Source organism: Mus musculus, chromosome 2 (assembly GCF_000001635.26).
Source record: "Mus musculus strain C57BL/6J chromosome 2, GRCm38.p6 C57BL/6J".
Classification (NCBI taxonomy): domain Eukaryota; kingdom Metazoa; phylum Chordata; class Mammalia; order Rodentia; family Muridae; genus Mus; species Mus musculus.
The window spans coordinates 131,503,209-131,525,574 of record NC_000068.7 but is presented as its reverse complement, the minus strand read 5'-3'; the positions used below and the strand labels follow the sequence as shown (position 1 = coordinate 131,525,574).

Below are 22,366 nucleotides of genomic sequence, written 5' to 3'. Positions count from 1 at the left end.
GTTAGAGAGAAGGCAGCTGGTGGTGACCAAAGGTGACCCACTGTATACTGTTTAGGTTCTCTTATAGTAGACCCTGTGGCCAGCAGTAAGTTCATCAAGCCCTGGTATGGAGCCACAATTTGGGGGTATCCTTCCATAGAATTCACCTTCATTCCACGCAGCCTGCCTACCATTCAACCAAGCTCCAAGAAAGGCAAATAGGTAGAACCAGGCTTATCCTAAGGAAGTGTGCACTGGGCAGGGAGAAGTCTTCCAGGGGAATCTCACTCAGCAGGCACAAACAGAGGGGTAAAGGGATGTCTCCTCAATAAACCTAACAGCCATAACTCCTTACACCAAGCCCCAGTCAGAGATGGGAGCAAACACACAGAGAGCCTTTGAACTGAGGAGAGAAGCAAAGGAGCGTGGGAAGGGTCACTTCTTTTATTATCCCAAAATGCAAAGTATTGAAGGCACTTGCAATAACATGAGAGAGGAAAAAAGCAGGAAGCAGAACCCCACCTGGTCATTACCCAGCCTGGAGAAAAAGAAAAGCTCTCGGGCCAGGTCTGACGTCAGCCCGGTGTCCACTACAGAAGGTAAAATTCCATTCTACAGACAATTAGGAAATTAAGAGCACGGGGGCAAGGGACGAGGACCAGCAGTCACGAGTTAGTGGTTCTTCAAGGAACACATTTGGCAGTGAGGACACCTTTCAGGGCCCCTGCTGGAAGAGGTCTCGGTACATCTCGATGAGCCGGGCGGCCTCGCGCTGGCCAGAGAGCAGAGCACCGTGGGTGGTGGAGTAGTACTTGCGGTGTGTGGCCTCCCCGGAGAAGAGCACCTGCATGGGCTAAGTGGGAGGAAGGGGAAGTAAGCATGGAGAAGCAACAGAGGCAGCGGGCTCCCTGTCAGCCCCGGAACCCCCACTCTTGCCAGGCAGACATGAGTGAACAGAACGCAGGTATTCTGTTTCCATGGGGTGAAGGGTCACCCACCCACCTCGCCACCTTCCCTTCCCTTCCCCATACACCCATGCGTAATGTTCCTTCTGTCCCAAGGCTGTCAGAAGGCCTGGCTCTATAGTCCCAAAGGCTCCATTCACCTCTTAGCAATAGTCTAACCCTCCTCAGCCTTTATTTTCTTAGAGAGATTTATACCACCTGCTTCTGAGGCCAGCTGCAAAGATGAAATGAAACTATGCATGTAAGCACTTAGAATCTGGAAGAATGTAAACAAAGTTAGGTGGTAATTTAACAAACCTTTATGGAGCCCCTACTAGGGTCCAGGGATTGTTCTGGGCACTTGGATGGTAAAAGGTGACCAGGCTGCTGCTCTGTGGAGCTTCTATGCTGGTGGGGAAGCCAGACACGAAACCCAGTTACTAAACAGTGTCGTATGTGATGATGGGTGTTTGGGTGAGGGGCTTGAGAGCCCAGAAAAGAGGTTCAGTGTCTGGGAAATCCCGCAAGCTTCCCAGAGAACAGGACCTTTGCACCACTTCTTAAAGGATGCTGGGTGAGTCAGCAGACAAAAGGAGCTCAGCCAGAGGGGAAGGCCAGCACACTGAAGACAGTGAAACTCTGGGCTAGCCAGTGCTCAAACTCAAGAAAACAGGTGTCCTGGTGAATCCAAGGCTGGTTCAGTTTCTTGCACATCAAACTCATGTGTGGGCTTTCTCCAAGGACTTCCTCCAGTGTTGAACCCACCAAGTCTAGACTAAGAACATGCATCCCTAACCAGCTGCCGGGCTAGGGAAGAGGAGGGGCTGGGGCTCAGCACAGGCTGCCCACTCCCACACTCACTCGCTACTCCCCTCCTTTCTTAATCAAGCCTTAGTTCTTTTGGTGTGTGTTTTGAAACAGGGTCAGGAGCCCACAGAGATCCACCGGCCTCTACCACTTGGGTGCTGGGATTAAAACTGCACGGCCACAATCAGCTCCAGTCCTAGTTCTCAACTGGTTTCAAAGTTATTCAAAGTAATAAGAAAGCCATGGCTCAGCCTCTCTGTCCGCAATGTGTAATCATGTGACTGGATTCTAGCCAATGAGCTCCAGGTGTACTGCTCCGAGAATCTCCTCTCTGGTCCCTGTAGTTTTTCCCTGCTATTGCCTAAGACGTAAGCGCCACTGTTCTTACTGCCCTCTTGGGTCACAAGTGACTACTGAACATGGAGGCCAGGAGCTAACGAGACGTGTTCCTCCACCACCACCCTCAGATTTTTGTCAATTTTTTCTGCTTTGCTTTGCTTCTGTCACAGGCAAGGGAGCCCCTCTGTAGGAAGATACCCTCTCTAAGCACAGCTAGACACCCTCATGGACAGAAATCTCCTTCATCAGTAACTCCAGAGAATTAATTTAAAAATAATTGTTTACGTTTTAACATTTAATGTGTGTTCACAGTTAATGAACAAGATTTACTATGGGAGCATATTTCTGCCCGTTTTTAGCAGTGTGTGTGTGTGTGTGTGTGTGTGTGTGTGTGTGTGTGTATGTGTGCACACGCACCATCATGTTCAGACAGAAATCAGGACAGTTAGCAGGAATCAATAATTCTCTCCTCCTATCTTTTGCATGGATCCTAGGGATTGAACCCAGATCAGTCATCAGAGTTGGCAGTGAGCCCCCTTACCCACCAAGCCATCTTGCTAGCCTCGGGTTTATTTTCGTCTTAGAGTACAGTTGACCTAATTTGGGGCAGGGCAGTATTCTCAAGTTTTTCTTTGCCTTAAGACAGTGCCTATGTATCTCAGGCTCACCTTAAACTATGTGGCCAAGGATAACTCTCCACTTCTGATCCTCTCCCCTCTACTCCCGAGGGCTAGAATTACAGGTGCACACTACTACGCAGGGTTTCTGAGGTGCTGGGCATTGTACCCAGGGCTGCAGACATGTCAGGCAAGTACTTACCAGCTAAGATACAACCCCAATCCCTCACATTTATTCTCTAAACACATCAAGGAAATAACTGCACTGCTGTCCCAACAGACTATCTGTACTGCATAACCCGAGGTGGGGACCATTAGCACATGTGGCTTTTGAACTTGAAATGTAAGTAGTGCAACCAAGGAACAAAAATTTTAATGTATTAATTTTAATTCTGTTTAATTAATTCAATCTAGCTGTGGCTGAAGGCTTATTGTCCAGCACAGCAAACAATGATTCATGTTTCAGAGATTCAGGAAAATATTAATTTGCTACTTTTTTCTTCCAGATGTTAAGTGTTGTCTTGTTTTTCTCTTTCACCATGGGAGCCAACCCCATCGTTCCTTACCATGGTGCCCTTAGTGAACACTACCCCAGCCCTCCTCCCCTGGACCAGACACATGCAAAATGCCCCCTCCCAGGCCTCTCCTCAGCATTCCCTGCCCACTCACCGCTGTCTTGGAGCTCTCTGTGTAGGGCAGGGGCTTGGCTAGCTTCTCCACATCCGCCCCACTTGAGCCCACCTGTGTGTAGGAATAGGAACCCCGGAAGTATGGGTTGCTGCCCCAGGCTGAGCGCAGGATTCGCCTAGGTTTTGGTATATTGGGGTTCCCTGTTGGGGAGTCAGAAGAACCAAGAAAAGGGAGCATAAGAAATGGCTACACAGGGAAGGCACCCCAAAACAGACAATCCTCTTAACTCCTGGGCTTCAAGACAATCAAGCAGTCAGGAGGTAGCATAAAAGATTGGGAGGAATGTGGGGGGCTGGACTCAAGCTGTATTTCCATTCATCACTTTGTAGTGATCCCCAGAAAACAAACATTATATATCTCAAGGCCTTGGTTTTCTTAAAGTATCACTGGGTGCGGGGGGTGCCTCAGTGGTAGTTTAGCACTCACGGGGCCCTGGGGTTGAGTCAAGGCAGGATTCAAAACAATTCCAGATAATCATGCTTCACTTTCTATTATGGGCTCTCCTGCAACCGTGGGCAAAAAAGAGTCAAAGATGCTGTGTATGATAGCATATGCTTATAGTTCCACCACTCAGAAGGCTGAACGAGGCAGGAGCATCTTGCGTTCAAAGCAAGTAGGTATAATCCAGTGAGTTCCAGGCCAGCCTGGGCTACACATGAAACCCTATCTAAAAAAAAAAAAAAAAAATCGGAGTAAAACAATTCTACCTCTGAATAAGATGCTAAGTAACAGGAAATGGACAGCTATGGTGATGGTGACACTTGAGCCCTTTTTACCATGAAGCCCTTAGTGAAAAGAGCGATCATTTTGAGTCATTCGAACTACAAAATGAATGTGCCAGCAGAGGAGGCAGAGGCTAAATAAACATGGTTCTCTGCAGTGGCTCTCCCAGTAGGCACAGCTACCTCAGTGCCACAATCTGGAAAGGGTAAAACAGATCTGGGAGCTGAGAAAGTAGCCAAGCCCCAGTGAGCCGCATGGACACGTGGCCCCAAGCCCCAGTGAGCGGCATGCACACGGGGCCCACCTGTGAACTGTCGAAGCATCTCTGTGCAGATCTCAGCTACAGCCTCGTCATCGCACCTCTCCATGACAAGAGCCTCCTCCCCACAGATCCAGCCACTCAGCACATGGCCATAGCGCTCTGGCGGATAAAGGACATCGAAGCCACAGATCTTGCGGTACCAGAGCTCAGGTGGGTAGGTGAGGGTACAGCTCTCTGCCTCATCCTCCCACACGAACTGCAGGCTGTTGCACTCGGGGCCCCAAAAGGGCTCCTCAAATTCAAGGAAGATCTTGTCAGTGGTACCAATGCCCAGGCGGTGGATGGCGGCCACCTTCTCCGTGGGCAGGCATGGCCTAAAGAAACTGGTGTACTGCCTCTTGAGCACGCCCAGCGAAACGGTCACAATCACGTGGTCCGCTGGGATCACCTCGCAATCCTCGCACTCCACGACTACAGGCCACGGCTCATCCTCGTCCCACCTCCCCTGCTGCGGATTCTCTCCACTCTGGCCACCCTCCCCAGTGTCGTGATTGTGATCACCCTCACCACGGGGCTCGATCTCAGGACCCCGGGGGTGAGCCGAGGCCTGGTCCCAGTGGATGCAACGGACCGGCTTCCCCAACTGGATGACATGTGGAGGAATGCCCTCAGCCAGCAGCTCCACAACTCGCATGAAGCCCGAGGGGATGATGTGATGGGCGCCTGGGATCTCCGTCCATTCTCCAAAGGCGCTCAGGGACACCTCATCTATGCTGTGGGAGCTGCTCTCACAGCTCTCCACCTGAGGGAAGACCCAGAGAAGCCAGGTGAGGCAGGCTAGGCCATGCAAGGAACAAGAGCTCTGAGCAGCAGGGCACTCTGGACAGAGACTCCCCCAGAATTCATCTTTTTCACTCTGGCATCTATACTCCACAGCAAAGATACCTTCAGGTACTGCTGGATCATGGCGAGCTTCAGGCGCTTGGTGGCCTCTGTGTCGTCAGGGTCATCCCTGATGCGATTCCGCACCTTCTCCCGGGTGAACACCCCGACGCTGTTCTGACTCTCGGCATTGACTGGTTTACCATGCCGGAAGAACTCCTGGGTCATGTTATAGACCTGACAAAGAGACCCAAAGACTGAGCACTTATCATCCTCTACAGAGGGCCCAACTGGAAAGCTACCTGTCCCCTGGTGTCCCTGGCGCAGCTGTGGCTTCTGCATGAAGTTGAGCAAGGTACCTGCTCTAGTCAGCCAGCTCCTCACCTCCAAACCAGTAAGAGAGGTGTGATGGACCTCAAGCTTTCTTTGGGGGGGGGCCTTCCTAAAACAAATTGAAAACATCTGGGACTTATAGATTCCTCTTTGTGGGCTCTGCACATATCTGCAAGCCCCACTCCCATCCCCCAGAGAATTTGATCTGCACACATTCACCTTTTCTAAGAAGCAGATGCAGAAAGCTTATCCCCTATAGACATCCTCTCTGCACTACTCAGATCCATAAAGAGCCCCTTCATTTGGTCTGGAGTACATGGAAGGAAGAGAGGAGAGAGCAACGCAGAAGTATCATCTCTGGGAGGCCCCAGCAGGCCAAGAAACAGAAACTACTTGACAGGTACTCTTCAGCCAAAATACCAACCCACTCCTTAATCCACAGTGACCATCAGTCCCTTGAAACAGGGTCCTTCTGCCTCCTCTGCCAGCCCCTCCCATAATCCTCCCATGCTACCCCCAAACACTGAGCAAGTCTACACCTAGACAGGCCCTAGCATTCACTCAACATGCATTTGTGGGCTCCACACCCATAATGTATTAAGCAAGAGAAAGTTCCAAGCCTTGCCCATACTCAAGTCGATGAGACATTCTAATAAGATTTCAACATGATACACTGTGCCTGGAAAGAAATCAGGTAAGCTGAGGTCAACCAAGACAATCCTAACTCATTAGGATATAGCAACAGTGGCAAAGACAGGGAGAAGAAAGGGTTACAAGCAGAAGAAACTGCACAAAGATGGAGGGTGAGATGGTCAGGAAACTTGAAATGAGTTGGTTTGGGGATGAGGCCACAGCAGAATGCTGTAAGAAATGAATGGCCTTGGGAAGGTAGGCAAGTGCCAGGGCAGGAAGGCTAGCCACTATGTCAAGGCCCTGACACCATGTGAGAACGGGAGAGCAGCATGAGCCCCTCCCACTGCTGTCACTTCTGGGACTACAGCAGAGAGCTTCTCAGCTGATAGCCTGTGGCTGATCACTTGTGGCCAGGCTGATTAGCCGTTATCTCCTTCCTTAAACAGTCTCTATTTGGTCAGCACGCATCCATGGGAAAGATGTCTGCTCTGCACAGCAGCCCCCAGGAAAAGCTGTGGGGCCAGAGTGAAAGGTGGCTACAGTACCACACACCACCCCCACTGTTCCACAGGACAGAAGCCTCCACATGAGACCGGCACATGAAGTAAAGATGCCTCTGCAGCATAAATTATAGAGAAGGAGATATGTGAAACTGTTAGCTTGTCCTGCCTACAATCACAAGATGCTGGGTGGTCAGCAAAAGCTGGAGCCTCAGCAAACTCCTCCTGCACGATCACTGCCAGGAACTCAAGCTAGGGACTCTCCTTCTCCTCCCTGGTTTCCCCCTATAAGATAAGCAACATAGTAACCATTGAAGACCATAGGTTCCTACAGAGGAGTAACAAATGTAGCCATCACCAACTAGGACTATCTTGTGGGTACAGTCTCCTCCCAGACATGAAAGGAGGGTGTGGGGCACAGGCCTATGACCACTACACCGATTCTTAAATACTTTTCATTGGGATTACAATCCTTGGAACACTCGGAAGTAAACACAGCCATGTACATTTTACAGATGGGAAAACTGGGGGTCCAGGAGGTCCTACAGCTTAAGTGTTCAATGGTCTCTGTCTAAGGCTAGGGCTACAGTTCAGCGGTACAGCACCAGTCTAGCGCAGACAAGACCCTGGACTCGGTCAGCACTGAGAGAAAACCAACCAACCAGGACAGGGAAAATGGCCCAGCAAGTAGAGCAGTTCCTGCTTAAGCCTGAGGACCTCAGTTCCGATCCCCAGCACAACTGCAAACCTAGCCCTGGGCGGCTGGAGTCAGGCAGAGCCAGAGGGTTCACCCACCAGCTCTTCCAGCCGGGATACTGAGCTTCAAAACCACTACGGGACTTTGCCTCGAAATGTAAGGTGGAACAACGTTGTCCTCACACACACACACACACCCATAGGAATGGCCCTTCAGAGCCATCTTTGTTGGAAACATTTATATAAAGCTACCTTTAGGCATGGCTTCACCTGGCAACTTAGAATGGTCGCCAGCATTGACCAAAAGCCACACAAGGAAATCTTGGCCGATAGTTCTTCCTTCAGACACTAGGCAGCACTGCCGTTCCATAACTACCTTGTCCATTTTTTTTTCCACAGCCCCCTCTCTTGGCTTTCAGAAGTGAAACTGACCAACAGGAAGTAGAACAAGTCACAGCCACTGAGGGTCATTCTCAGGAAGTAGCCACATAGCCAGGCATGGTGGCACACATCTGCAGTCCCAGCACTTGGAAGGCGAAGAAAAAAATAATCAGGACTTCAAGGCCAGCCTTGGCTACATAGCAAATTTAAGGCCAGGATGAGCTATAATGAGACCTATCTAAAAATAATAATTAAAAAATGAAAACCTAAGTATTTATGCTTAAAGCACGTTCAGGAGTCAGCACGTAGGCCAGTAAGGTCTACTTTGAAAAACGCAGGTTACTATCTGCCCTTTGTATGTGAGTAAAAACATGGAACTGCACCCACATAACTTGTTGGTCCATAGAGAGAACAGAGTGTGCAGGTCCTCCACAGACCAGGGAGCGCCACGAAGCAGGAGACTGGCGAGTGTACAATGAGTGCTTAGCAGTCCATTTACTGACCGGGAGTGGGGTCGTCACAACAGTGAGACCTGCTGTTTTTTTACTCAGCTCTTCAGTGCAATTTACAGTGCTACTGAGAGATACTAAGAACGCTGATGGTTTGTTTTTTTTTTTTTTGAGGCTTGGATACTTCAATGATGCACAGAATTGCTACTTCTATCTAAAATAGATTTGCAATACTAACCAATGTAATACGAATAATCAGTACTCTGCGGCTGGACTCTCACTATAGTAACCACTACATACCTGTAGCCATTCGGAATTTAATATCAGTTCCTGCATAGTTTCACTAGCTACAGTTCAACTACTCAAAAACTCTGAGTAGCTAGGAGTTACCATACTAAACGGTTCAGATCTGAAACATCCCCATCAGTACAAAAGGGTCTCCTGAATGATGCTGGTTACGTGTAATTCCAAAAATATTATTAGAATGCCAATAGATATGTTATTAACGAAATAAGTAAATGAATTAGCTAAACGAATTAACTAAATTAACAAATTATCTAAAATAACCACCAGGGATTTGAGACTCTATTGCTGTAAACTAGGAACAACTAGAAAATGTTTCAGTATCTATAAAAACAAAAACATAGTGGCAACAATTACCACAACCCAAACACTTAGTAGAGTCTAGCAAATGACATTCATGGACTTTCTGAGGAAATCAGTGTTTTGCCTAGCTCAGGACGTCCATGAATCCCCACACTGTCCTGATGCTCACTCAGCACGTCCACGAGTCCTCACACCGTCCTGATGCTCAGCACATCCATGCATTCCCACACTGTCCCGATGCTCACTCAGAACATCCACGAGTCCCCACACTGTCCTGACGGCCCCCTTACCTCGTTGTATAAATCGCTGAATTCCTCAACCACGTCCTTGGGGATGCGGCAGCCACGGTTGGTAAGGTAGCAGGCCACGCCATTCTTGGAGTAAAGGCTGATGCGGCCCACACTGCGCTCCCCATCTGTTGTCTCTTCCAAAAGGCCATTGGCTTCTGCTAGTTGATAGATAGGATTCCCGTGGGATCCATGGATCCAGGTGGCTCCCAGCTCAAAGGTGGTGTCTCCTGGTAGTGACAAGAGACCCTTAGAGGGGCAGAGGTTTCTTTAGAGAAGGACAGGACTGCCTCCCTTTCTTCTCTAAGAGGAACCCATCCATACAGACTCAACAGGGCAGGAAGGGGTTGGCAGCTCTCTCTGAGGAACAGCCAAAGCCCACAGAGGAACACCTGACAGCAGATGAAATGACAATCAGGGAGAAGCACTGGCCAGAGTGACTCTTGTGCCACAGTGTCACCTCGTGACATCAGTTAGAAGCCTCTCCTTTCCTAGTCTTACCTTCTTCTAAGACAATACTACACAGCAGACCCTCAACTCCCTCCCACCCAAGAGACATACTGAGGATATTCCATCCCATCTATTCTAGCACCTTACCAGCCCATGGCTCTCGAGTCCGAGCCTTCCTCCCAAATACAAGATGCCCACATCCAACACTTCTAGGACAGAAGAGAGGGCCGCTCCAATGTAGAACATTTTCCCAGGATGGAGGAATAGAACCCCAATCTCTAGGTGGTCCTTTCACCCCGTGGGGCTGACCCTGAGATTCTATCAAGGAGGGCTAAGGAGCACTCCTGGATCCAAGACATAAGTGGCCTCGAAATTCATCCTGCCCTCTCATCCCCAGACAAAGCAGCAACGGAAGCAGATCTGAGGTCACTGCCTCTGTCCTCAGCCTCAGTTTCTTCTTCAGATGCCATAAAGCTATGAGGCAGTATTCCCTGCCTAGCTTCCAGAGAGGTTAAAATAGTGCAGAGAAACAAATTGTAGTGTTTGTTTTTGCAGGCCAGGCTCAAGATGGTAAACTTCCTGTTAAATTCACAATAATCTCTCATACCTTATGTACACGCCCCTTGACAAAAATAACTGTGTCATGCCTCCCACTGAGAGGCAGGGTCTGCCCCCTGAATTTGGGTTAAACTTGTGACTTGCTCTGACTAGCAGAATGTAGTAAAAGTTATATTTGCAGCTTCAGAGCCTAGGGCTCGAGGGGCCTATTAGCCTTCCTATTGTTGATATAAAGCACCATGACCATAAACAACTTGGGAAGGAAAGGGTCTGTTTCAGCTTTCACGTCCACCTCATAGTCCATCACTGAGGGAAGCCAGGGAATGAACCCAAACATGGCATAAGCCTGGAGAGAGAAGCTGATGCAGAAGCCATGGAGGGGTGCTGCTTACGGGCTTGCTCCCCATGCTTGCTAGGCCTATGCCCAGGATCACCTGCACAAGGTGATGTCACCCACAGTGAGCTGAGCCCTTCCACGTCAATCATCAGTCAAGATGCACCACGGGCCATTTCAGTGGGGGTAGTTTCAAAATTGAATTCCCTCTTCCAAAATGACTCAAGCTTGTGTCAAGCTGACAAAAAAAAAAAAAAAAAAAAAAAAAACAACTAGCCAGCACTCTCAAAGTAACAACTATGTAAAGAAACAGAGATTCACCTTGCTAGCAACATGAGCTCAGACCAAACCCTACACTTCCTACCAGACAAGAGGGTAAGGCCATTTAGAGATCCTAACCAACTTGAGTGACATTTCCATGTGACCCTGAAATGCAAGAATCAAGGCAAAGCCAGCAAGAGACTCACTTACCCCTACCTGAGTCCTGTCCACACTTCCTTCCCACAGACCTTATAAGCTCTTATATCTGGGGTGGCTTGCTCTGTAGCAGGAGCTGTCTGACACAGTCTAAAGACAGTAGCATTGTCCCTCAGCCCAAGAAGTAGGCATGTCCTCCTTATCTGCATGCCTTCCCTTTCTTGGGTTGTTTCTAATTAAACCACTAGTTACTAAAAATAGCCCTGTGAGATGAATGTGCCTACAACAAAACACAGCCTCATGCTGCAGCTAGAAGAGAACAACTGCCTGGTGTCTCTGAAAGAGGCAGGCATGCGCAGACCCCCATGTGTAGGAAAAGTAAGCAGACTGAAGGACCAAAAACAGAAAGCCCAGGACCCTGCCCACAGGACCGCCTGCTGGCCGGTGAGGGTACCGCTAGAGCCTCAGGCATCTGTTCTACATTGAGCTCCCATTAGGAGCAGAGGGAGAACAGTAATATTATTATTGTTGTTATTGCTATTATTATCAATTTGTTTTTACCCAATGCTGCACATGTATATAGTACAGTACCAGCCACTCTCTCCTCCCCAGAAGCCCTCCCTCACATGCCACCACCAAGGGTACTTCTCTCGCTCATGGCCGTCTCGGCCACACCTGTATTCCCAAGGGCTCCAGGCACCACCTCATGCCTACTCACCTCCTAGCAAGTGGTATCCTCAGAGCTGGCTCTGGACCCCTGCTCTCACTTCTGACAGGGACATGGCCATCATGCCATGCTGCAGCATGTCCATTGACACACTGGGTTCTGAGGCCTGCCTGTCTGCACACAACACAGGTACCCTGACCAGCATGTTCTCCCCTCTCTCTTCACATTCATTATTCCACACAGCCTAGTCACTCCCTCTTCTCTGCCTGGCAAGCTTCCCATCTGGTCGTCTGACACCCTGTGCCTTCCCTGCATGGTCTCAGTTGTCAGCTGCCTCAGGGACTGGGCCACCTATCTCCCCATCTTCTGTTTCTACATCAAACTCTAAATAGCTCATCAAGCCCAAAGAATCATAAATGGGACTGCTCTTCCCGGAGGCTGCCAGCCAGCCAATCAACAATGAGCAAAGAGCCCTGGGGCTCCTTGGCTGCCCCAGCCTTGTGAGAACTTTGGACAGCACTTTCATTCTTACTGCCAAGAGTCACCCAAGTTTGTGCCTGAAAAAGAGAAACAGAGACCCTGTCTCAAAAAAGAAATGTTAGAAAGCAATTGTGGGAGATAATCAATGTGGGCCTCTAGCCTCTAAACACACAGACACACACACACACACAAATTCATATACACACAAACACACACATAGCACACACACACACTCATACACACTCTCACACACACTCACACATAGACACACACATACATACAGACACACATTCACACATAGCACACATACACTCATACACACTCTCACACACTCACAGACATATTCATGCACTCACACAGACACACATTCACACATAGCACACACACACTCATACACCCTCTTACACACTCACAGACATACACACACTCACATACACACATACACACACATAGCACATACATACACATACAGAGATACACACGCACTCACATAGACACAGATGCACACAGATGCACACACTCACACATACTCATGCAGCACATACTCACACAGCACACACTCACATAATGCACACTCATAACACATACACTCACAGACATACACATTCTCACATACACACATACACATACTCACTCACACATAGCACACATACACACGTACATATACACACAGAGGGTCAAATCTCTCACATACACCAGGTCACTGCATGTTTTCTCACTGGGTCGTCTTCATACTCCCAACCCACTCAACCCACTGCTGGCCAGAACACCCTACACACACGGTGGCTGTCAGAACCCTCATCTCCAGCTCCATTTCAGGAAATATCTCTACGCTCTAGAACCCTAGCAACATCTTCCCATCCCAGGGGCAAGTCTCTTCTTTGGCTGCAACAAGGACCGATCTTTACAGACAACCCTAAGACACACATCACCCACAGGGAAGCCTAAAATCCCCCTTCCACTCTAATAACCCTAGTTCCTGTTGTCTGTCCTCAGTTATGATAACCTAACTCATACTAAAAACTAATGACTAATCAGAACTTATACAATGCCCCCTCCTTCTTGTGACTTTAAAATGAGGACCCACAGTTCTTAGACAGTATGCCCTCCCAACAAACATTGTCAGCCCCAACTCTAACACCAAGACAGCATTCTCCAAAGTGGGATGTCAGTGCAAGGGCCTACGGAAGCTTCTGGAAAACACCCACGCAAGTGCATGAGCAAACACTTATCCCAAGGAAAGGTTACATTAGTAAGACTTGAGGCAGGACCAGAGGAACAAAAGGTGGCCTAGAGAGGTAGCTGGGCCCGAGTGATGCTTACCAAGCCTCACACTCTGCACACGGCCCCCAATGTGGCTGGAAGCCTCAAGCACAGTGACATCCGTGAAGCCCTGCTCCAGAAGGGCTCTAGCTGCAGCCAGGCCAGCCAAGCCAGCACCGATCACCACCACACGAGGCTGTCCCCTTCTCCGTAGGCCACGACTGAGAGGGTCATCCGCACTGTCGCCACTGGATTCACAACTTTGCATGCCGTCCGTGCTCACCTTCTAGGAGCCTGTGAGGAGAGATGGGGGCTGGGGGTCAGCTCACCTGACCCAAGGGAATCACTGCAAGCTGCCCCCATTCCTTAAAGATCAAGAAGATCAAGAAGAAACATCCTCTAAATGCAGAAAGGGAGATGGGAAGGGGCAGCGAGATATGAGAGCCAGGGAGGGAGCGTGTGTTTTAGGGCCCACTAACAGGTAAGAGGTGGGATCCATCAATTCTACCCCCAAACCTCTTAGGCTTTGCCTGTTCCTCACCCAAGGTCTAAAGTATGGACAAGAGGTGACCTGAGAAGAGATGACCAAACAGGCCAAAGTCAGGAGACTTACCCTAATGCCTTGCTCAACCCTGCATAGCTGCCCTCTGTGCCAACCCCAGGCTGCTTACACAGCCATCAGGATATTCACACATACCAGAGTTACTTGCACAGGCTCCAGAATGTTCACAGCAGCCCAGAACACTTGTACACACAGCACTGGGCTCTGTCCCTGGCTCTCACCTGGCACTTCTGCCCCCTTCCGTCTTTCTCCTCTCTCCTTGCCTTTCGGCTGGCTTTCTGAGTATCAGTGAGGTGGCAATGTGGTGGGAAGGACAGAGTCTTCACCTCCCCGTTCCTCCAGAAAGAGCTAGTATCCAACAAGCCTTGCTATTCTGGGTAGGTCCTTTCTCCATCCACCCAGGCCCCCAGTCACCACAAAACAGCAATGAACCCAGGAAACACTGGATAGTGATGACCCGTGGCACCAGAGACCAGACATCAAATTGACAGTTATACGCTGCCAGCTTGCTTAGAGACGCCAGGCTTGGGCAGCTGGTAATGTAGGGCGAGAAGGTGGCCCAGGGCTGGAATACACTGCTCCTCTAGTCTAAGAATGGCCAGAATACTTTGAAATTCAGCTCCTGTCCTATCCCTTTCATTCCCTGACTCAGCAACGTAAAAGATCAGTTGTCTCAACTAAGGTTTGAGTCACAGATGCCGCAGAATTTAATAGTACCAAGATCGAATGAGGAAATAAAGATGGACAGAAGCTGCTAGTTCACAAGCCAAGAAGCAAATAAAAACCCGTCACCCACACCCATGAAGCAAGTGTGGCCTTTCCCAGCCTCCACACAGCAATCCACTTTTAAAAATCAGGCACATCCCTCCAAATAGACATGTCAAAGACATTTATAGCTTTATCACACTAACCAAATCTGGAAACAACCCAAAAGCCCACCAATGAGAACAGATGCTCAAACCGTGTAGTACTCTCATGCCATGCAAAACTCAGCAACTACAGAAACAAGCAGCTGTGCTCCAACAGCAGCACAGATGCACCTATGAACGTGACTGAGCCAGAGGCCAGACTCCGAGCTGCACATACTGTGTGGCTCTATTCACACGAAGTTCAGGGAAAGGCAAACAATCTGTTGAGGACAGAGATTAAGGGAAAGGGGACATGAATGAGAATAGTAAGGGGAGCTTGCTGCAGTGGAGGGAGCAGATCTACCTGGATCGGAATGGAGGTTACACAGCATGCCAAGACATGTCCACTTCCTTCCAAGGTTTCCATTTTCCCCAGTACAGTGTCCTCTAACACTTGCAGGTTTAGCGAAGTAGGTGCTTTTTTTCCTAAATATGCTCAGGCTAAGAGGCTGCTTCTCCCCCAACTTATTCCATGTGATGTATGGGCCTAGACAGATGTGCTTCCTCTAGCGAGCCTCCTACTCCACTCCCAGACTCAACTAGCCAAGTCAAGCTAGAACATGCTTCCTAAACTACAAGCAGATGGCGCTAGAGACCCAGAATCCCTCCCGGGCAATCCAGGCTTTGCTCGAGAGGCCACTAAAAGGTGGGCGCCAGCCTTTCCTGCCTCCTCCTCCCCCTCCTCCTCCACTACCCTCTCCCCCTTCTTTTAGGCCCCCACCCTCTAGGGAACATGCCAAGCCGGGCTTCTGAAGTCTCTCCCTCCCTTCTCCTCTGCCTAGGTTCCTGTGCACTAAATTTAGAGGTGAGGATGTGGCGGATTGCACGCGCTGGCAGGGTCAGTGGTGATGCCACCGGAAGTCTGCCAGCCACCGCCAACGCTGTGAGAAGCTAGCAAACACACAGAGTGCTGTGGAGGGCCTGCGTCAGCTGTAATGACGCCAGGGTGCCCATGCAACAGGTGAGACCTGACACCGCTGCGTGCCCCAGCCCATACGCTGGAAAAGTGGGGAATCCCCTTGATAGCACCCTGGCCCCAGAGACACTCCAACAGCCTCACTTTTGCAATAAAGGGGTGGGAAGGTGGCAGTGTTTGTAAAGCTTAAAAGTGGAGCCAGGTCTTGAAATGCTACTATGTAAAGCAGGTGTAAAAGGGATTGAACTGGAGTTCTCACACTGACTGCGGCCAAATATGCCTGTAATTCCAGTACTGGGAAGGCTAAAGCAGGAAGATCATGAGGTTCAAGCTAACCTGGGATACATTGAAAGACATTACCTAAAAAAAGAAAAGCAAAACCTGGGGTGGGGGTGGGGGGTCTTGCTTATCACAGGATCCCTGACGCTACCTTCTAAAAGCCAGAAGAGACCTCCTGACCTTTCTTCCCCTAGGCATGACTATACACTGCTGTTGACAGTCAAATAAGGTTATTATAAGACTATCAGCATTTAAGGACCTGACACATGCAGGAACTGTAGAAATGACAGGATTCTGAAAAGGACCACAAGCCATCTTATAGATGACTGCAGAAAGACCCCTCCATTCCCAACACCAAATCTCAGAGACCCTGGACAAGGGTATCAGATGCAAACAGCACAGGACCTGCGAGGGTCCTAACCCACTGACCTTCCCAGCTAACTCTACAGTACTGGTCTTCCATGAGTCTTGTCCCAAACCAGCTCCATCCACCCCTGTTGCCCACAAGAAGCCAGAGGCCACAGAGAGCCACAGACGGCAGAGGATGTCTACCATGGCAATCTTACCACACTGTGTCCATGCACCATGAGGCCCAACTGAAAAATCAGAGAAGACATATCCAGAGAGCCTGCTATGCCAGGCTCAATCAACCTTTGCTGTTAGTTTTAATCACTTTCCCCACTTGTTTTTTTTTTTCCTAAGGGGTGGGGGTTATAGAGGGAGGGAGGGAGGGAGGGAAACTGTCTTATTGAGGAAGAATTTAAATGGTCCTTGGTGCATGCCTGTCCCCTTTTTGCCTTGATCTGTATGCACAGGAGAAACAGAACGCCCTGTACTAGTCCACAGATAAAGGAATGAAGAAAAAGTGCTGGCTCAGCCAGGCAGTGAGGGGGGAGGAGGGGAGCTGAGGCAGCTCAGAACAATAGACACTTGCCTTCTTGCTCTGGCCTCCATGGTAAACTGGGGCAGGAAGGGGGGTATCTAGGGCTTCCTGCCCAGCATCCATGTCCCCAAGCAGGCCAAGCCCCAAAGCTTCAAGAAATCGGGTCAGCCAGAGCATGAGTACCTGTCTACAAATTACCCACTGCTTCCTGACAGCACTTTCCCAGCACAGGCCTCAGCTTCCCGGTGTCAACCCCTCCTCCACACCTGTTGCTGTTGAGCCCCTCCCAGAAATGCCAGAACTCAGCTGAGGTAGCACACTGCTCTCACCCCATCCACAGCCCCAGGGTCAAAGTTGTGGGTGTCCTTTGGAGAAGATCCCCTTTATCCACTAGGCCAACCCAACAATGTCGCCTCTACCCCCAATGTCCTCAGAGACAGACCCTCCAGCTCCCACTCTCTGAATCTCACCTGAACCCAGGCTCATTCACCACCCTCTGGACCAGTGCTTCTCAACCGTCCTAATGCTATGACACTTCAATACAGTTCCTCGGGTTGTAGTGACCCCACACCACCACCACCATAAAAGTATTTCTTTGCTACTTCATAACTGTAACTTTGCTACTGTTATGAATCATAATGTAAATATTTGTGTTTTCTGATGGTCTTAAGTGACCCCTATGAAAGGGTCATTCGACCCCAAAGGGGTTGCGACCCATAGACTGAGAACCACTTCTCTAAAAGATAACTATGGCTGGACCTCATTTAATATGACCACAGGTCAACTCAGCAATTTGTTGAGCCTCTACTCTACAACAAACATAGGAATGCTCTTTATCCTCTGGCTTTGCAGATGTCCCTTCTCACAAGATACTCCCCACCACACACAACATAAAGCCCAAGCCCCACCAAAGCCTTGGGCTTTTCCAGACCACCTAATGACCAAAGGCAAGCATTCATTTCCCTTACCATGCATCAAAGAAGCTGCCTCTGGGTTCTGACCACACAGTCCTCACTGGGACTTAAGAGCTGTGCTGTCATTTGCAGCTGTGGACTGTAGGCCCCACATACTGGCTCTTAAGTACAACAACTACCTACTGGTTCCCAGGACATGGGTATCTCACTGGGGATCCGTTACTGTCTTGTGTCTCAGAACTGAGGCCGCAACTTCCCGGTCACTGAGCAAGGCTGGATTCCAGGCTAGACTGGTACTTCTCCAGCAAGTGAGCATGGCCACAGCCTAAGAGACACTACCGTGCAGTTCAGCAGCCCCAGCCAGTGTAGACACCCCTTCCTCATCAACTGGGATGATCTGCCGTCCATCCACAGGTCACTATGTCCCCAACTGCGATAACTGCTGCAGATATACCACCAGCAACAATCTCCCACACCTTTCAAAGGCACAAAACAGTCTTCCCATCCTGGACCCTCTAAACATGCGCTTTTTGGTTTTCTTCTGTGTGTTTGTATTCCCTCGGGAGCCTGAGATGGGCTCCTCAGGTCACCCAGTCTGGATTTCCTCACTGCTGCCTGCAGAAGACTACGGCTCCAAGGTCACCAGCCCCCTCCTCACTTCACCTCCTTTAGAGTCCAGGATCACACCAGCTGAAACCCTCCAAACTAGGTCATTCCTTCTAACCAGCACCCCTCCTCGCCCTGAAGCCCTATGCTTACTCGTGAGAGACCTACCCAGGACACGGGCACCCTCAGCTGCAGTAGACAGAGTATCTCTGCACCCCCCTTCCACCAACCCTGTGAGCTTCACAAGTCTCTCCAACAGGTAGGAGTAACGGCCAGCTTCATCTTCCTTATAGGGATGCTCTTTCCAAGGTTCTAGCTGGAGGGAAGGGAGAAGGAAGGAAGCTGGGGCTGATCCAGGGGGATATCTTTGGACTTCCTGGCAGGTCTGCAGAGGGTTTGGAATCTTGAGACCCCCCTAGACAATGAAAATATTCTTTTAAGGTAAAAAAGAAAGAAGGGGGAAAAAACACTCCCAGAAATCCCACACCAGCTGCCTCGCTGCGCTGGCAAACAAAGGGGCTCTGTGTCTGTGCAGGGCTCCTCCCACCCTCCAGTCTGAGGCAGGCCGCCCCAGCCTCCCAGCCAGACCCTTCCCAGCCTTCTGGCCCAGGCCAGAATGTGTACAAGGCCTATATAGCACCACCAAACCAGAAGGGCCATGCCAATGGACAGGAATAGAGTTGTAAACATAGTGGGCAGAAAAGGGCAGCCCAGCTCAGTATCCTACTTGCTGGCTAAGGAATCCCTAGGCCAGGGCCTGACTTCCTCTAGGCCTCATTTGACCAACACTTCTGAACTCACCCCAAGAATATCAAATATGCTCCCACCTCCTGGGGTTACATATTTCAGCCCCACCTGACACCAAGCCAGTCTTCAAGATTCTCTATCTGTAATATAGAGGCAAGTCCACCTGCTTGTGGACTTCTGGGTGAATTAAACAAGACAGCACAGGAGAGAAATGTGGCCACTAAGAACTATCTCGCAAAGAGAGCGTGAGGAAGGAGGGTTCCCAGAGGGCCATCACAGAGGTTGGAGTCACCCTTCAACATCCCAAAGCTCCACTACATGTAAAATAACCCAAAACTTTGAGCTCAGAATCCAGCATCAGCCTTGGCCCCAATGCAAACAGGATCTTGACCTTGGGCGTCAAGCAAATACCAACAACTTGACTCCTGGCCCAATCCTGACTAGGTCAGAGCCCCTCAAACCTGACTCTGCCTGACCACCCTACCCAGAATCCACGGACATTAGGCAACTCCAAGTTCACAACAGGGAAAACAGGTACCTCATTTCACAGTCAGCAGTGGCCCTGATGCTGACTAAAGCCCTAACTTCCTCCTGGTGCCTGGCTTCTCTCCAAGCACTGAGCCTCTGTTGTGCACATCTTCCCCCCCCCCCCCCAAAAATGAAGTTCTGAAAAGGATAGCTTTAAAAGCTTCTTGTAACCCTATTTCAGAAGAAGGAAGAGCCAGGTACCCATAGCAGCTTTGACTGGCAGTGGAGGAGATGGAGTGTACATACCTCCTTTATGGAAGTAGTAGGCAGGAGTGGGAGGTGCCCTGGGGGAGGGGATTACCCTGGGCCAGACTCAATTTCCTGCTATACTGTAAAATAGAACAGACATTAGATACTCTTATAGTTCCCTGGCAAGGCAAGTCCAATAGGAAGCCCACCTGTGGGATCACCAAGAAAAGACAGCTCTCACTCACTTAAAACCACAAAGAGCCCCTTCCACCACAGTTGACAGGTATGTCCTGAGGTGTGGCCACAAACTTTTCAATAACAGTAATGGATGGGTGACAGATTAGCTGACTTTTCGGCTTTGCTAACTTGACACAAGCTTGAGTCATCTGTAAAAGAAGACCTCACCTGAGTGGGGGGTGGGGGTGGGGGGAAGCCTTCATCAAACTGCCTGTGGGCAAGTCTGTAAGGCATTTTCCTGACTAATGATGTAGAAAGATCAAGTCCATTGTGGGTGGTACCACCACTGTGTGGGTGGTCTTGGGTTCTATAAGAAAGCAGTCTGAGCTAGCCTGAGGAGTAAGTCAGTAAGCAAGCAGCACCCCCCATTGTCAGTTCCTGCCTTGGCGTCCTCTGCAGACTGTGACTCAGGACTTGTGAGCCAAATGAACTCTTTCTCCCCCCACAGTAGCTTTTGGTCAATGTTTTATCAAAGCAATAGAAACCTAAGATAGGTGACCTCATCCATAAAATGGGTTGTGTGACAGCCCATGCAGAGGCCAAGAGCAGAGCACATAGCAGCAACAGTTCTTTATTCTTCCACAGGCCCCCACCTGTACACAGTGGGAGAAGACTGAACCAGGTGAGAAGATGTGGGTGGAGACTGAAGGAAGCCTGCCCAGTAAAGGTCACAGACCCTCCTCTCACAATTGATTAATTAATTAATTAATTACGAAGCATGAAGTTTGACAGAGCTACCCACTTCACAGAGTGCTGTGTTATGGCAGGGGAGGGACAAACACATCAGGAGAGAAGGCTTGGCCAGTATCCCCCTGCCACAGGCCTGATGAGTTCATAAGTGCTGGCTTCCAAGATGCTCCTTCTGGTACTCAGGCCCTAATGAAGTCCTCTCCTCTTGAAGTGACCTTTGTAGCTAAGAGGATATTGCAGAAATGATGGAACATGATGCCTAAAACAGGGTTATGAAAGACACAGTGGTCGTGCCATCTACAAGCAGAAGTGACCTGGCAAGGGGGCAGATCCTCCAGCCCTAGAGACTTTTGATGCCTGCAGCCTCCTGGGAGATCCTGAGCCAGAACCAGCCAGCTCAACTGCATCCTCACTCGTGACTCAGAGAAGAGCTACAGGTGATGATTTCATTGTTTTAAAACTACTAGCTTTGAGGCAATTTGTTGCCCAGAAATAGATAATGAATAACCTTCAGTCTCCTATCTAGGAAGCCTTAAGGGAGAGATCCCCAGGCAACAACCTCCCTCACTCCGGGAGCTCCATCCCCACCGTTCTGAAAACCAGAACTAGAAAGCAGGCCTAACAGTTTAAGAGTCCCACTGACAGGAGCATTACAGACCCCAGGGGATGTCTACAAACACCTAAACTCACACTAGCTCATTTAAGTCAGGCGCCACGGAATAGGAGCACAAACATGGGTATTATTTTAGGGTCATCTGTGAAAGCTAATTTCAAGCCAAGGCTTTAAATGTAGAGACACCAGGAGGCTCATGGTTTCAGAGGAGAAGGGTAACAGAGCTGAGGCCAGGTCATGGTCAAGGTCCCCTCTGATGTTGTCATTGTCTAGCTCCCAAAGTCCTCGGTAGCCCAGGTCTGGAATACACTTCAAGCAATGGGTATCCTTACATAGCACCACACTCATCCATGTCTTCTTAACCCTCTTCTACAGCCTCTTCCTCTGCAGGAATGGCCCCTAGACATAGGGCTGGAGTCTAACCGAACAAGCCTGGAAGCCCTTTGTCATCCCTAAAGTAGAAACAGCGATAACAATTGGCCTGGTCCGGCTCCTATATTCCCTAACAGAAGTATTCAGTGAGATCTACATCTACATGTAAAATTCAGCCTTGCTTTGTAGTGCATTTGACCCAAATTAACATCAAATTATAAAGACAGAGCTGAGGCTCACAGCTGGTTAACTCAAAGGTTTAACAGGCAGCTAAGATCCAGGCTGGGGAACCTAATGCAGGCAGGGAAGGAGTCAGTTCTGTTCCTAGATGGTGATGCTTAGAGATACTGATGAGGAGAATAACTCATGAGACTAAGGCTGGAGACTGTCCTCCCTACCAAAGATCTCCTGGCTGAGCCTGAGGCCCTGGGTCCCAGAAGCACTCACCTGACCTTCCATCCATGCCTGAAGAGTTGGGAACAGACATGTCAGCAGGAGTGGGGAGGACACATCCCACCTTCTCCTCGGAGTCTCCATGACTCTCATGAAGACAAGAGATACAGATAAGCCCTGTGCTATTCCTAGGGAGAACCTAGCCCCGCGCCTCCCTCCCACTGGATGACAG

General features: G+C 49.6%; 1 protein-coding gene across 32 annotated transcripts in view; it reads right to left on the bottom strand.

Annotated features, from left to right (window-relative positions):
- Window positions 1-391: 391 nt before the first annotated feature.
- The window catches only part of Smox (spermine oxidase), a 33,326-nt gene continuing 11,351 nt past the window's right edge, over window positions 392-22,366 (bottom strand). Inside the window, exons 1-9 of one of the 32 annotated variants that reach the window (XM_030250494.1) lie at window positions 16,529-16,621; window positions 13,358-13,591; window positions 9,132-9,358; window positions 5,307-5,480; window positions 4,929-5,163; window positions 4,404-4,520; window positions 3,356-3,516; window positions 1,242-1,331; window positions 403-832 (exon numbers count right to left, since the gene is read on the bottom strand). In XM_030250494.1, the coding sequence (XP_030106354.1) occupies window positions 695-832; window positions 1,242-1,331; window positions 3,356-3,516; window positions 4,404-4,520; window positions 4,929-5,163; window positions 5,307-5,480; window positions 9,132-9,358; window positions 13,358-13,565 (1,350 nt within the window). In that variant the 5' untranslated portion in view covers window positions 13,566-13,591; window positions 16,529-16,621 and the 3' untranslated portion in view covers window positions 403-694. Of the gene's footprint in view, window positions 833-1,241; window positions 1,332-3,355; window positions 3,517-4,403; window positions 5,164-5,306; window positions 5,481-9,131; window positions 9,378-13,357; window positions 13,592-16,528; window positions 16,661-18,533; window positions 18,863-22,366 lie in introns of those variants that run through there. The other 31 variants (XM_006499288.3, XM_030250498.1, XM_006499291.2 and 28 more) reach the window with 31 other exon arrangements.